Source organism: Nematostella vectensis, chromosome 11, assembly GCF_932526225.1.
Source record: "Nematostella vectensis chromosome 11, jaNemVect1.1, whole genome shotgun sequence".
NCBI lineage: Eukaryota > Metazoa > Cnidaria > Anthozoa > Actiniaria > Edwardsiidae > Nematostella > Nematostella vectensis.
Genome location: NC_064044.1, coordinates 4,548,649 through 4,563,062, shown reverse-complemented (window position 1 = coordinate 4,563,062; position 14,414 = coordinate 4,548,649). Strand labels below are relative to the sequence as shown.

The window sequence follows — 14,414 nt, the reverse complement described above, 5'->3', positions numbered from 1 at the left end:
AAAACCATCTCTTGACTGAAGAGGTTCTGACATCACGAATCTTTATCAGGGTTTTAATGTGAAGAACGAACATCCACAGAAACTACCAACTACTACTGGATTAATTAAAGGCCTTACAGAACATTTTTATTCAGGCACCAAGAGATTGGATAAAAGCTGTACACTGATTGACGACTTTGATTTTTCATCTGAAAAATTACCTTTTTGCAATCCTGAAGCCGATTACGTTTGCCCTGTCAAATCTAAGCTATGTCTGTGAATACTACTACAAGGAACTGTTGGGTTCTTAGTCCTGCTTCTATAGTCTGTGAAATGACTCTTCTGCTAATCAGTCTATTCTTTGGTGTTTTTGCGAACGCTTTTGTGATCGTTTTAGTATGGAGAAGCCGAGTTCCTCACAGGGACATGAATATCTTGATATCCAACATGGCGTTATCTGATCTTATTCTCCTGATGGTCTTAATTCCCGGACAGCTTGATGTCCTGTTTTCGGACGGATTGTGTCACCTCAATCAAGCCCAGGGAACATTTGGTATGATTCTGGAAAAAGTTTACATCCTTGTTTGTAATAGTATGCCATTCATTAGCGGTGCGACCTTACTGGTGATTTCCCTGGAGCGGTTCAGGGCAGTATCAACTACAATACAGCGATTACCGGTTTCTCGTCTCCAAATGGCTTTGGTTGTATCCACTACATGGCTTATCCCAGCGTTATTAAACTCCTACCAGCTATTTCGCGTAGGAACCACACAAGCTTTCCCTTGTGGCTTTGAGGTGTTTGTTTCTAAGGGGTTTGAATTCGCTATCGTCCGACAAACGTTTGTATTTCTGGTTTGTATTGCTGTATTCGCCCTCTGTGTTGGAGTGATTTACAAGCTGCGACACACACAAACTGGGGTAAACTTGCCCCAAACACAACAGAAGAGTAGAGACAGATACTTCAGATCTGCTGTAAAGATGATGATTACCTCAGTCTCCCTACCGCTGCTTTGTGGAACTTTCTCTTTTGTTTCTGTGGCTGCTAAGGAGACCCACATGGAAGACTGTGGCTATTTATCGATTCTATCCACGCTTTGTTTTCTCCAGGTTTTTAGCTCAGCGTTAAGTCCTATCATTTACTTTGTTTTTCTCTCCGATTTTCGTTTAGCGCTTCGTGCAGCGTTTTACAGGAATTCAGTTGTTGGGATTACAGAGATAATGTAACACTACAAAATCTCAGATAATCTGTCAATAACTTACTTTACACGCCAAACTCTTGGAATACTGATCTGGTTTCCTGGATACCATTTGTGGGTCCCAGATCCCACGCTCTCTCGCCGTTCTCACTAGTACAGAAAACCCGGTAAATCTGCCGGGGACTAGGCTAGTGCTTTACTAAATGAATACATTTTTAAGGTTACCGTACCGCAGGTGCTTCGTTAACTTTATTACTTGTAATCAAAAGAGAAAAACAGTGACTGCGACCATCTTTATCAATAGAAAAAGAACTAAGATTCCTCGTTACCAGACCCCCAAAACAACAACGTTTATATTTATTATTATGCAACATAATTACCATACCCTAGCACTTACGTGTACAGCAGATATATTGTATCCCTCCCTGTTATTGTCCGTCCGGGATTTAGCAATGTTCATGCAAATTATAACAGGATAAATTCGCCAGGTCATAAATTAAGAGATGGTCTTTTGATTGCGCACATTCTCATAGGCCTTTTTTGCCTCTTATGTTAGGAATAGAACGGAGTCCGCATTCCCTGCGCGTTGACAACGACATTGAATTAAAGAATGCTGATCAAACATTTATTTGTTATTGTTTATGATAAAAAATACAACGGTTTATACGAAGGAAAAACGGCCTAAGCGCACCATAATTTTCACAGGGAGAGGGGCATATATTATATCATATGCTCTCTTGATTATATGCACCCCAGAGTGCAGTGCTAATAGATTGCCCTGCGCGCAAATAACCGTGATTTATGATGCTAAGAGCCAAGAGGACTCCTTTCATGCATACAGTGTCCCATGCATCCTCGGGGACCGAGGGCGATGCGGAGACAGGAAGCGGGAGAACGTCGAAGACGAAAGGAGGGGGAAAAAAGCTTTCCGTTCTTCGCGGCGCCGAGGATAAAATAGTCTCAATTATCAGATTATATATTATCCTAATTTGTGAGGCTCTGGCACTACAAACTGCAGCAGTCAGTTTTTAATAAAAGTTCGACCCGTTTCGCTAACTAAATCCCAAGAGGAATTTCTTGCGCAATGTGAAATAAAGTTATACAGTTTTTTCTCCACTAGCCTCCAGGCCTCCCTCGCACGCGTTTTTAGTCAGGGGTCGCTCGCTCCCCTCGCTCCGAGCGACGCCTGCCTGAAAACGCCTGCGAGGGAGGCTACTTCTTCAGTAGATATGTCATTTTCAGGATTTATCCTTGATTATGACCACCAGGGATGGCTGGCTGTGGTACGTTCTCTTTAGTTTGACCTCTGTATTTTGACCAGACCATTCAATTCTTAGAAGCTTCTTGTATTCGTCTCGGAACACAGGGTCCATTGGTTAAAAAAATAAATAAATAACAAAAACAATAACAACAGCAACTGCAACAGCAACGGCAACAACAACAACAAAAACCAACAATAATAATAACTGGAGCCCATAAATTTTAAGCTTTAAAATTTCAATACATACTATAACAGCCAATCACAATGAGTTGTTCCTACCTTTCTTCTAGCGGCCAGTCAATAACAGCTGCCTAAGTCAGTCGTAACAATAAATCCCCTACCCGGACCCCCAGAATCTTGTTGTGGGAATGCTTAATACACCAACCTCTGCGAGTGTCTTTTAATAATGACTCACTCAAAATTCTAACCAATAACAAAATAACTTTTGTCTTCGTGAAAACGATATACAAGACGAGACTTTCTCCTAACATCAGTACAAAAATCATTTCTAGTTCATTTAGGACAAGTCCCTCCCCCCTTGGGTTTCCTTTCTTCCCTGGGGACAGACGCTAAATGAACGACTGTCACGTCAAGCCGACTGTCTGTGGAAGACAGAATGCTTCAAATGAAGTTTGCGCGCTGAAACGACACCCTTAATCATATCGACCACGGAATTCCAAGCCACATGAGCACTTTTCGTGGATACCTGGCTCTCTGAGAGGAAATAGCTACTCAAATTGTCAAAAATTTCTGTGAGACAGTAAGTAATTTCCGCGATCGCTCTATGTGTGTCCGCATAGTCGCTCGAACTCCACTTCGAATGAAAGACACACTCGTTCTCGAATCATGGTTCTTGATATAGTCCTCTGAACCTCCCCAAAAGCTTTGAATTTATCTAAACTACTTCTTTTATTTTCACATTTACGAGCAAATTCTGGGTAGAGTCGACACCGAAAGAGCGAGACTTAGAATCCTGCCTTTAGCGCCTGCATTTTTAATTGATTTAGAAAACATTCAAAGCTATCACTTTTCAAACGCGCGTTTAGATCTATCCTATCAAATCTCTTAGAAGTTTTCACACTGTTTCTGCACTATTTGGCTTAAAATACATCTTCTCCCTAAACTTAATTTCCACGCTTTTTCACGCTTTTTGCATCTGCTTTTCTAGCAGACATTTATGCAAATGTAAGTAATTCTATATTTCTGTCTAAAATTTGACAAGGTCATTCATTTAGCTGTGTGTCTGACAAATGATTTATCCAATAGGCTTGCTGCTTGTCATTATAGTGCCTTCTATATGACGTTACCCACTCAATCCAATTCCTGATTGGCCAGCCACGATATTATAATAAAGTTGCATAATAAAAAATGGCAGGTCATATTCTTTCCTAACTGAGTGTTGATGTTTGTAACTTTGTTCTTTATACTTTGTATTGCCAGTGAGTAGAAGTGATATTTGAGATGAAACCACTTAAAATTTCAGATTGTCTTCACAAGCTGTGTCATTTCTTGCCCCACTCTTAAAATGTTAAATGGCAGTTCATATTCCTGAGTGTTGATGTTTGTAACTTTATTCTTTAGACTATTCATTTCCAGTAAATAGTAGCTATGTACACAAGGGGAATAAAATATTAAAAAACTACTATAGAAATTATTGAAATAGAAAAAAAAGCTTAAATTAGAGTGCCCTTCTATTAAGCATGTAAAGGAGGAGCCAGTGTTTAATTATCTAAATGGTAAATGCCTTCATTACTGCCATTTAATTGTAGGTACATTTAAGTCTATCAACAACTGTCCAGAGGCCTGGGGTAATGGAGCTACAAGTGTATTCCTCTGAGGAGCAACTAGCCAGTCGTCACTCATCTACTTCAGACTTCGGCATGGAAGGTGAACTTCTCGTAGACATACTGGCTCTTAATAACTACAGGCGTGGCTAGGGGTGGGCTTAGGGGTGTGCACCCCTTTCCTCTAGCCGCCAAAAAGGAGTGTTTCGATCTGTAAACAAAGAATCACCAGATGCCTTTTGGTGTAATATCTAATGTGTTTGTTCTTCAGCTCTTTAAGCAAAGTATTTTCCCACTAAAATAATTTTCTTGCTCATTTTAGGGGCATTAGTAAATGGTATGTACATTGGTCCTTTGTATAATGAACACCCTTATTTTGAAGGTCATTTTTCGATGATTTGCATTAAATGTGGGTAAATACTATATATAGTCCATGAGCCGGGAAGGGTTATTGGTATCATTTGTGGTGAATAAGGCTCATACTCATTTTTGTAAAGCTTATGTTATATTGTCTTAGAAAACGCCCGATAGCAGTTAGTAGTTTAGGTGGTTTTGATGTGCTGACATAGTTGACTGATTGACAGACCTCACTTAGGTAGCAATTTACACTGCATTTTCCCAGAGAGATGTCTGTGAAGTTGGTTTCAACGTGACTTTTGAGATGCTTTCCATGTTGAACGTCATTCAGTGGCATTTTCTTGCACTTTCCATTTTGTAATCCTTATAAGCAAACAAAAGTGGAATATGTCAAGCAAAAGGTGTATATTCTAGTTAGGAAATGACCAGTAGGGGTGTGACTGTGCCCCCAATATTTTCTTATTGTTTTGTTTATTGCAGGGACAGGTCTAGGGTTGGGCCAAGTGACCCCATCTCCCCAGATATTTGGCTTAAAATAATAAGAAATATAAGGAGATCCATGGAAAAACAATGAATCTGCCCTTTCTTTAAAACCTTGCTTTGGCCCCCCTTTTTGGAACTCCTGTGCCACCCTTGTATCATGTCCCCCCAATAATTCTCCATCATCTGTACTCTAACCCTTTCCGTAGGGAGGCCCAAGCTCATTTCATTGATCCCTCATTTATATGGTCATGCTTTCTTGTCCTGTGACAGAGAGTCCATCATCTGAGGTAGATGTTGAGGGAGGTCAAGATGGTCTGGAGTCAAGTGATTATATTGCACCTGTAGGGACTACAAAGGAATGTAAGTAATTTTTAAAAGAAGTAGATTATATGAAATATCAAGAGTGGGATACATGTTCATTTAATCCCGTGAGGAGCAGGGTTTCAAGTTATTTATTAGTTATATATAATTATCCCAAAGTTAGCCCCTAAGGAACTCTAAGTTAATTTTAGTTATCATGGAGATTGAGTTATTTGAGTTTGAATTATTGGATTGCACAGCAGCTTATCGATACAGTGACGATTTATTGAAATACTGAACAATAAATTCAAATTTTATTTATATTAAAAGTGGAACAAAATTTAATCCAGGAACCCCTCCTTTGTTCACCCTCTCTTGTCTTAACTACATATTCTCATATTCTCCACGGCGGTTCCTGGAGTTCCAAAAAGGGGGGGGGGGGGGCGTAGCAAAGGTTTAAAGAAAGGGGAGGCTGGATTTATTGTTCTTCCGTGGATTTTCTTTTATTTCTTGTTATTTTTAAGCCAAACACAGAAAAATGTAGAATTAAGAAATACTGATTTTTATGCTAAGGTGCCTGAGTTTGCCCCCCTGTGGCCACTCCACTATTTGTCTGGAAAGGAGGCAGTTAAACCCTAGACAAACCTCATAATTCCCCTTATTTGTTCTTGTGTTCACAGACTCTAGGAATTTGACCCCGACTCATCAGACCAAAAAGAACCTCTACTTGAAACTGGACGAGATTCTTATTGACGCCCTTCACAGGGAGTTTGAGGTGTACCCTGGTGCTACTGTAGACAGGATAATCATGGTGAATTTCCTCAGTAATGTTGTTGTGAGCAATATCCCTTCATTTCCTGACCTGCAGAAGATCATGTGTTTACGGGACACGGTGTTGACAGCAAGGGTGAAGAGAGCCTTTCCTGATGTTGAGTATAAGCGCAAGCAGATAAGACAGGATCACTTTCGCAAGGCGTATCCTTCACAGTGTCTACTACTTCTAAGATGCTTAGTGATCTCTCTACCCCCTATAGATGATGGATATATTATCATTAAAGGTTTGGCTTTCTGAGCTGTATTATATAATTGTCTCACAGCATTTTTAAGGGCAAGGCTTTTTTTTTTATGTGCACACACAAAGGTGGGTGGGGTATGGGTACTGGCATAAAAGCAGAGGGGGGGGGGGGTGATAGATGGCAAATTAATTTTAACCCTAAGGGATAGCAAATTGGGTGTGGTCAAAAGCAATTCTTTAGCCTGAGAAATAGCACATTGGGCGTGGTTGAAGCCCTTTTTAGCTCTAAGTTATAAAGGTAAAATTAGCACTACTGTTATTTGCCGAGAAGAAATCTGGATTCTTAATCAAGTGCTCAGTTGACTTGTAGTTACTGTAAAATAAGTAGTTGAAACTCTTTTAGCATGAGACCCCCTAAGCGATAGTAGAACCCCATAAGGGATTGCAGTTGGTCAAATTTGATACCCTTTAAAGATAGGACAATGACTCCGTCTACTTTTATGTTAAGTCAACATCTTGTAAATTGGCACCCCCGACTAAGCTTTCCAATTTTGGCCTGTTTTTTTCATCTTCTTTAACTGTCTGCTATCAGTTGGCTGTATGTAAACATCAGGAAAAGGTTAAAATCCAAGGATGAAGATAGAAACAATGGACATACTGACTGGGATAGAAATTATGAAGGTATGTTGAACCTTTAACCACATGGTAACCCTGGTACGTACCTACAGGGTGCATGTGCACCCCATCTTGGTGGGCAAAAAGGTAAAAAAATTTTGAAGGATTATCAAATGCTACCCTTTTTCCATATAATACCTATGACTGGGCGTGGGGGGCCTTCAATAGATAGGAGGCGTTTATTAGAGGGGTGTTCATTATAAACCATAACAATATAACAAACCTAAGTGCAACTGGGTTCTAATTATTGTCGGGTCGCGTTTCATAACCTGCGTAGCAAGCGTTTCTTAAGATTGAACAAGACTCTACCCGCTGGGAGCGGGGTAGGGGCAGCAGCGGGTTTAGGGGGGGGGGGGGGCGTTTAATAGAGGGGGGCATTTGTTAGAGAGGGGCGTTCAGAACAGACTTGTAAGCTTAGGGGGGCGTTCATTACAGTAGGTAGAAGGCGTTTATTTTTTAGATAGAGGGGACATTTATTAGATCAATAACAGTATGGCTATTGACGTCTTCTTGGCTTTGCTAATGCGATAGATTGAAAAACAAGTCCACATAATTCCACTTCCCGATTAATGCCTGTTATAGCACTCGTAAACAAATGAGTGCTCCCTCGAAATTAGCGCTGCAATCAATCAACAATCAATCAATCGATATTCTTTATTTACAGAGATTAAACATACTCAACCCTTAGCGTTAGGAATGATAAATAATGCAAGTCTGATAGAAAAAAAACAGTTTCAGTGATAGCTCGGATCAATAAAAACAGTGTTCCCACATAGCTCTGTGTTCTCATCAGACGCACCACATCACGACTCAAAGTCCAAGCCACAAGCCACTGTTTCCTGGAAAACAGAAGCAAGTCCCTCAACTGAGCCAAGACCCCTGAGACACCACCACTCCCACCACTCACCCCTCAACACGCCAGCCCTACCCCAACACACCATTACCAGGAAATCTGGAAAAGAAAGGCAGACCAGATCAGAAAAGAAGTCTCCTGCAGCCAAAGAAGACAAGTCCCTGGTCAAAATTGCGCCAATGCCGAGTCAGGCCCCTGGAACGCCTTCAGCACCCGCGGTAACAGAGTATAATCCACAAGAGAGGTCTGCGGTGGTCGTCGATAATTATTCCATTGCAAAATGGTGAGTGGAATCAGAAAAAAACAATTCAAAATTTCTGTTTTAAGTTGTCAGTAATATTTATTTCAGGCATAAAACCGACTCTTAAATAGACTCTGAGGCAGGCGTTCTTTTTATCGTTTTTTTTGTGTGTGTGCTGTTCCAGCATCGAAACCGGATCAATAGTCAGCCGCCATATTGTTACCCTAGCAAATTTCGGCTGATTTGAGAAAGTGAAGAGATATTTTCGATCAAAATTTGCAAAAAAAAAAGTATAAAACCTTTGCTTTTGAATGGATATTTAGAAATTCCTTCAAAATTGTGTCTTGTGTCTAATTTTTGTGAACAATAACAAAGGAGTGATTGATCGATATTCTTTAAAGCTACGACCCATCTTTTTCAGGGTTAAGTCTCATTACGTGGAGGATTCTTCGTCGTACGTCCCTGTTCAAGACGTGGTGAAGACGTTCAAGCAGTCTTTTGGTCTCGAAATCACATACAAGGAGTGCCATCAGATGATCTACTCAGCTTTCACAAGCCCAAGACAGCGGACATGTCCGTTAAAGACCGTCCGGGTTTCGTCCATGGGGGCCCAGTACGTGTATAGGGGAATTGCACCCGCAAAGAATGATGGTTCTACTGAGAGCGACACGGTAAGATCCCTGGGGGGGAGTTGAGAGAGGAACGAGGGTGAGGGGTGGGGAGGGGACGGAGGAATAAGTATCTGCGTTGGAAAGGATTTGCTGAGGAAGGTTGGGAACTTGTGTACGCAGTCATGGATGTCATATCGTAGATAATCCAAGTCTCACTAAGACTAACCAGATTTCTAAAATTTCTTTGCTAGTTTTCGGTCGCTAGAAAACTCTCTTCTGAGCTTACTATTTAGCGGAGGAGAGGAGGGCAGTGGGGCGCCCAGTCGGTCTAGGCGCGCGCCCTTTGCAACATTTAGCTACGCGCTGATGCTATATTTTATTATTATTTAATCCCTCCTCCATAAATTCCAGAAATCGTATGACGACTCTGCATCACCTCCTGAGCCCACTGTAGTCTCTCTCAGCGGTAATCCCATTCAAGACGAGCGCGAGGAGATCTGGCAAAAACTCGTGGAGGAGATGAAGGTCGAACGCGACCAGGCTGTCACCGAGCGTAACCAGGCCTTGTCGGTACTAATGGAAGTCGAGAAAGAATACTCAAAAGCGCTGCTTATGATCGAAGACCTACGCAAAGAAAAAGACATCGTCAGGGTAGAACCCAGGGGGGAAACGGCAACGATACACCACAGGGCGACCGGCCATGAAGATACGAAAAATACAAAACCTGCTCAAGAGGTTTTACTGACACACCACAGGGATCCCGTTAATGAATCGGCCAGCCCCCACAGGGATACCACTCAAGTACTCAGCACTTACATACGGGACCACATATCACCGCGTACATTTCATTACTACCCAGAGCGCTTAGCAGCTAATGCTGCGTCACTGTCAGAGGATGAAGACCACATCAAGGAAGAGAGAGATCAAATTTGGAGCTCGATGCTCGTCAAGACTCGGAGGGAGCGAGACGAGGCGAGGAGCAGACTTGAGGTATTACGTCACACTTGTATAGGCGACTTGCGCTAAGAAATCACGTGACTTTTTGGGAGGGCAAACACGCACGCGCATCTGTTTTTGGTGTTTGGCTTATTCAGCGTTTAAGGCTTTTTTTCATTGAAATATCTTTTTTTGTCGCTCTCTGGTTATGATCCAATCATAGCGTGTTGTTATGATCCAATCAAAGTGTGTTGTTATTACCCAATCATAGCGTGTTGTTATGATCCAATCAAAGCGTGTTGTTATTACCCAATCATAGCGTGTTGTTATAATCCAATCAAAGCGTGTTGTTATGATCCAATCATAGCGTGTTGTTATGATCCAATCATAGAGTGTTGTTATGATCCAATCAAAGCGTGTTGTTATGATCCAATCATAGCGTGTTGTTATGATCCAATCATAGCGTGTTGTTATTACCCAATCATAGCGTGTTGTTATTACCCAATCATAGCGTGTTGTTATGATCCAATCATAGGGTGTTGTGGAATCAGAATACAACAACACAGGGTTGGACGTCTCTGAAAATGGAGTTGTCTCGCTAACGTTTCAAGCAGTAGCCTTTCATCTTTTTGCTCCGATGGAATGCTTATGCTTATAAGAGTCAGTGAAACAACGACATAACTAGAAAGACTAAAGACAAGCTGTAGAAAAACTAGATTGTCTGCATAGGCGTGGTCATAGACAAGGTTTTTTTATTTTATGCTCCGACAAAGGGCTAACGCTTAAAACGTCAGCGCAACACACCTTTTCAACCTTGTTTTGATTTATGTGTCAGTGAAACAACGTTTTTTATAGGCTTTCAACATAACCCTCAACCCTATGTTGACTTACCTTCCAGTTATCCAATAATTCGGATGATGTTGCCTTATTCACCTACCGTAATTGCTGGAATATTGATTTTTTTCATGTCAAAAGTATTCGAGGAGGAGTATTTGATTTCACTTGAAACCGAGGCTTGTACTGTATTTATGGTGCCTTTGTCCAACGGCACCGTGGAATTCAAAACAAGACTCTTTATCGTGCAGCCTAGTCCCAGGCGTTCTAACCGGGTTTCCTGTCCTCGGAGATGATAGCCTGGAGGCTGGTTTTCTGTGACGTCACAACTCTTACCGTCCACAGGAAACCCGATAAGAACGCCTGGGACTAGGCTGTTTATCATGGTAACCATCAATTGGGGTAACTATTTTTCAGATTGTCAAAAAAGAGAGGGATTGTTATCTTGAGAGGCTTCACCACCACGAAAAAGAGAACCAGCGGCTTCGTGATATGGTCGGATTGCATGTCGGGGCAGAAGTCTCGACCACTCATGTCATCAGGCCTCTGCCGACTTTTGCGCATGCGCTTGGCACAAATAGCGCTGACCCCAGCGATGACGTCAGGGACGGAAAGGAGGCCCTGGATACGGTGCTCTCCCGCTTGAAGTCAAAACGGTTAGTCTGACTATGGTTAGACTTATAATTGATGATTTGTTTTGATTATTGAAAGCTTCCATTTGCACCAGCTAATTATTCAAGCAAATGACACTTTTAATTACTGTCGAATCCGTTGTATCGCGACCCGCGTTTTCAAAACACGATTTGTTTTGGTTTTCTGTTCCATCAGTAAAACCATTCCGAGCCAATCAGAGTCTCGCTTTGTGCACTTCCCTGGTTATCCTCTGGACGAAAACCAGACAGTGTCGCGACAGAAAGCCAGGCAACTGCACGAGAGATGGCAAGAATTTGATTGGCTTAGAATAATTTCCCTGGCGGAACAGAAAATCCCAAAAGACAAAAACAAATCGATGTTTTAAAAATGCGGCGTCGCGATACAACGGACTCATCAATAAATATAATTGTTCAGGCGTTTGATCTTGATGGATATTATAAGAAAATAAATTAAGATGTATGGTCGTTTTTTTATGAATGATTTTGTTCCCTTCTTTTTTTTGTTTACATTTTTGTCTTTTGTAGAAAACAGAGCACGCCAACCAAACTCAGCAAACTCCCTCGATTATCGCGTGAAAGTCCCCAAGACGCGAGTACCAATGGACGCCTGACTCCAGTTGACGTCACGTCCGGTGGAAATGCATCTGAAGTAAAATCCGCTGACTGCTCGGAAAGTCCTGAGAGTGAGACAATCTGTGAGGAAAAAGACCCGGATGATATGCTGCTGTTCTTTGAAGGCAGTGACATGGTAGCCTTCCGTCCACATCCAATGGAAACCTGACCTTGTGCATTCCCGTGAGGCCGTGCAAGCTTACCTTCACTGCCTCAATCTCGAGCATTGTTGGAGGGAGACTGGTTAGGGGTGGCGAACTTCTTTGAAATGTGTCTTTGATCAGTTTTTCATGTTGTCTCCTCTACTAGCCATGTCACGAGACACGGAAATTCCCGATGTAGGACCTTACAACTGCCGTAACCAACCGAGAAGTGTGAAGGACTGTTGTGTGGGACAGCTCGGCCGAGGCCGAATGATGATGTACATTTACATTAGTAGAAATCCAGGCTTGTTCGTGTCGTTACCGTATCGCTACCGGGATACCGTAGTTTGCCGTGAGGTTAACCAACTCCGGGAGAACCAAATCTAGGAAGAGGGTTAGGGGTGACGTCACTTTATACATTACAGGGAACCCAAATCATCCAAGAAAGATGAAAAAACGCCTGGGATTAGGTTGACAGTGAATGGTGAAGATGTGGTATCCCATCAGTCACTTTGCATCTATGTATAGCATGCTGTAGTGATAGTGTATTGGCATTTTACGATAGAGAATCTTGTGGATTGTGACCGGGATGGATTATAAGCTCGTATTTTTTAACTTTAATGCAAATAGAAAATTTGGGTGAATTCCAGGTTTGAGTTTGAGGCAAGTGATAGTTGGCCACACATCGTGTCATTAGTTCGTAAACGCTATGTTAGGCGGTCGGTCTACATATTTCAAGCTAAGTTGCACTCGCAGAATTCATGTATCGTAACCCGTAGTACTCCATGGGCATAGAATAAATATGCAGATAAGAGTGAATAAAAACTAGTAAGACAGAAACTACATGCTGCTGTATCCGAACTCCCCGGGCTCCGAGACCAATATAATTATCCGCAAAACCACTTCTCATAACACAACAGACAAGCTGTAGAATAACTAGGTGGTCTACGTAGGTGTCGTTGAGTCAGGGAAATAAATCAACGCAATGTTGGAATGTCAAGTTTTACGCCTCTGTGAAAACGGAGTAGTTTCGCTTACCTATGTGTTGATTTATTTCCATGAATGAAAACTTATACAGGTTTGAGAAACCTTTTTTTTTTTCAGCTCAAGTGCCTCTGAACATTCTCAAAACATTATCCCTTGGTACCGGATACTCAAGGGGGGGGGGGGGGGGTCCGGCCCCACCCAGCTTATCTGACGAGATAAGTCAAAACGTGGGTGAGCAAAGAACGCGGGAGGCAAAGGGGAACAAGAGACATGGACTTGACCGAAAAAATTAGAACGGGGGTGTGCAAAGGTGAGCAAGGGATATGGAATTGACCGAATAACTGAAAACAGAGGTTAGCAAAGGTGAGCAAGGAATATGGAATTGTATCTGGTACACAGTGGAAAAAAAAAAACAATTCGAGGACATGGCCGAGAATCGAACCTCGTCCAGATTAGGTAAAATGAGAAAAATAGACCATACTTCCAGACATAAGCTTAAACACCGTATGGCAGCATAAAGCTTTACGGCTAAGCTGGAGATTTCGGCCCCAGCACCGCTATCTACATAACTAACTGTACAACACAAAGGAACCTGAGGTACCCGCGCATTAATGGGGAGGCAATAACCAGGATCCCAGCCCTGTCTTTGTCGGTTACGCCATGCACAACACGCAGAGATGTAAAAAATATCGGGGTCTTTTTCACGCTTTCGTCTCTTGGGAATAGGTGTGTTGCTATAGTAATGTCATACTGATTGTCGTCACCATGTGCAGCACACTATAACCCAGGTCGACATTGCTGCCTTTAGCCTTTGTACTTCTTTGTCCAGTCACGCACGTGAATATGACATTTCAGGCCCGTGCCCAGAAGTGCCCCCCCCCCCCACAACGGCCGAAGGTCCACTTTCGGTTCTCAATAGACGGGCTATTTGTAGACAAAACTATAAAGCATAAGCCAGATCACTCTAGTATGTAGCCAAATCTTACAATAAACGTCCTGTGGAGATACTGCAAAGGCATAAAAAAAATCCCTCTTTGTTCTTTCGGGGGTGGTCGCATTTTTATCAGAGAACCCCCCCCCCCCCCGGAAGAATAAGGACCACTTTTTCGGATTTCTCACCCCCCAATAAAAATCCTGGGTACTGGCCTGCATTTATTGTACCCAGAACGACGAAAGCAAGCTACATTGAGCGCTTTAGAAAATACACTTAAAATGAAGAAAAGACATTTCAGACCCAAGCTCTGATTGGGAAATTCTAAATTATTGTTAACATATTAACTATTAAGTGTGTCAATCTTATTAACTATTAAGTGTGTCAATTTTTACTACATTACGTTTTCCGGTTTTCGGCCAAGTCCATATCCCTTGCCCACCCTCGCTCCCCTTTGTTCACCCCTGTTCTTCGTTTTTCGGCCAAGTCCATATCCCTTCCCCACCCTCGCTCCCCTTTGTTCACCCCTGTTCTTCGTTTTTCGGCCAAGTCCATATCCCTTG

At 42.2% G+C, this 14,414-nt stretch overlaps 1 protein-coding gene across 2 annotated transcripts; it reads left to right on the top strand.

Moving 5' to 3' along the window:
* Positions 1-2,915: 2,915 nt before the first annotated feature.
* LOC5505011 lies at positions 2,916-12,773 on the top strand. 2 transcript variants are annotated; one of them, XM_048734486.1, is made up of 11 exons: positions 2,916-3,196; positions 4,206-4,323; positions 5,331-5,420; positions 6,041-6,135; positions 6,229-6,335; positions 6,968-7,056; positions 7,844-8,186; positions 8,566-8,815; positions 9,167-9,745; positions 10,943-11,181; positions 11,704-12,773. In XM_048734486.1, the coding sequence occupies exons 2-11, from the start codon at positions 4,248-4,250 to the stop codon at positions 11,957-11,959; spliced, it is 2,124 nt and encodes a 707-aa protein (XP_048590443.1). In that variant the 5' UTR covers positions 2,916-3,196; positions 4,206-4,247; the 3' UTR covers positions 11,960-12,773. The 2 variants fall into 2 exon arrangements, with proteins under 2 accessions (XP_048590443.1, XP_032229279.2); XM_032373388.2 differs by having other exon boundaries at positions 2,918-3,196; positions 6,041-6,335.
* The last annotated feature ends 1,641 nt before the right edge of the window (positions 12,774-14,414 follow it).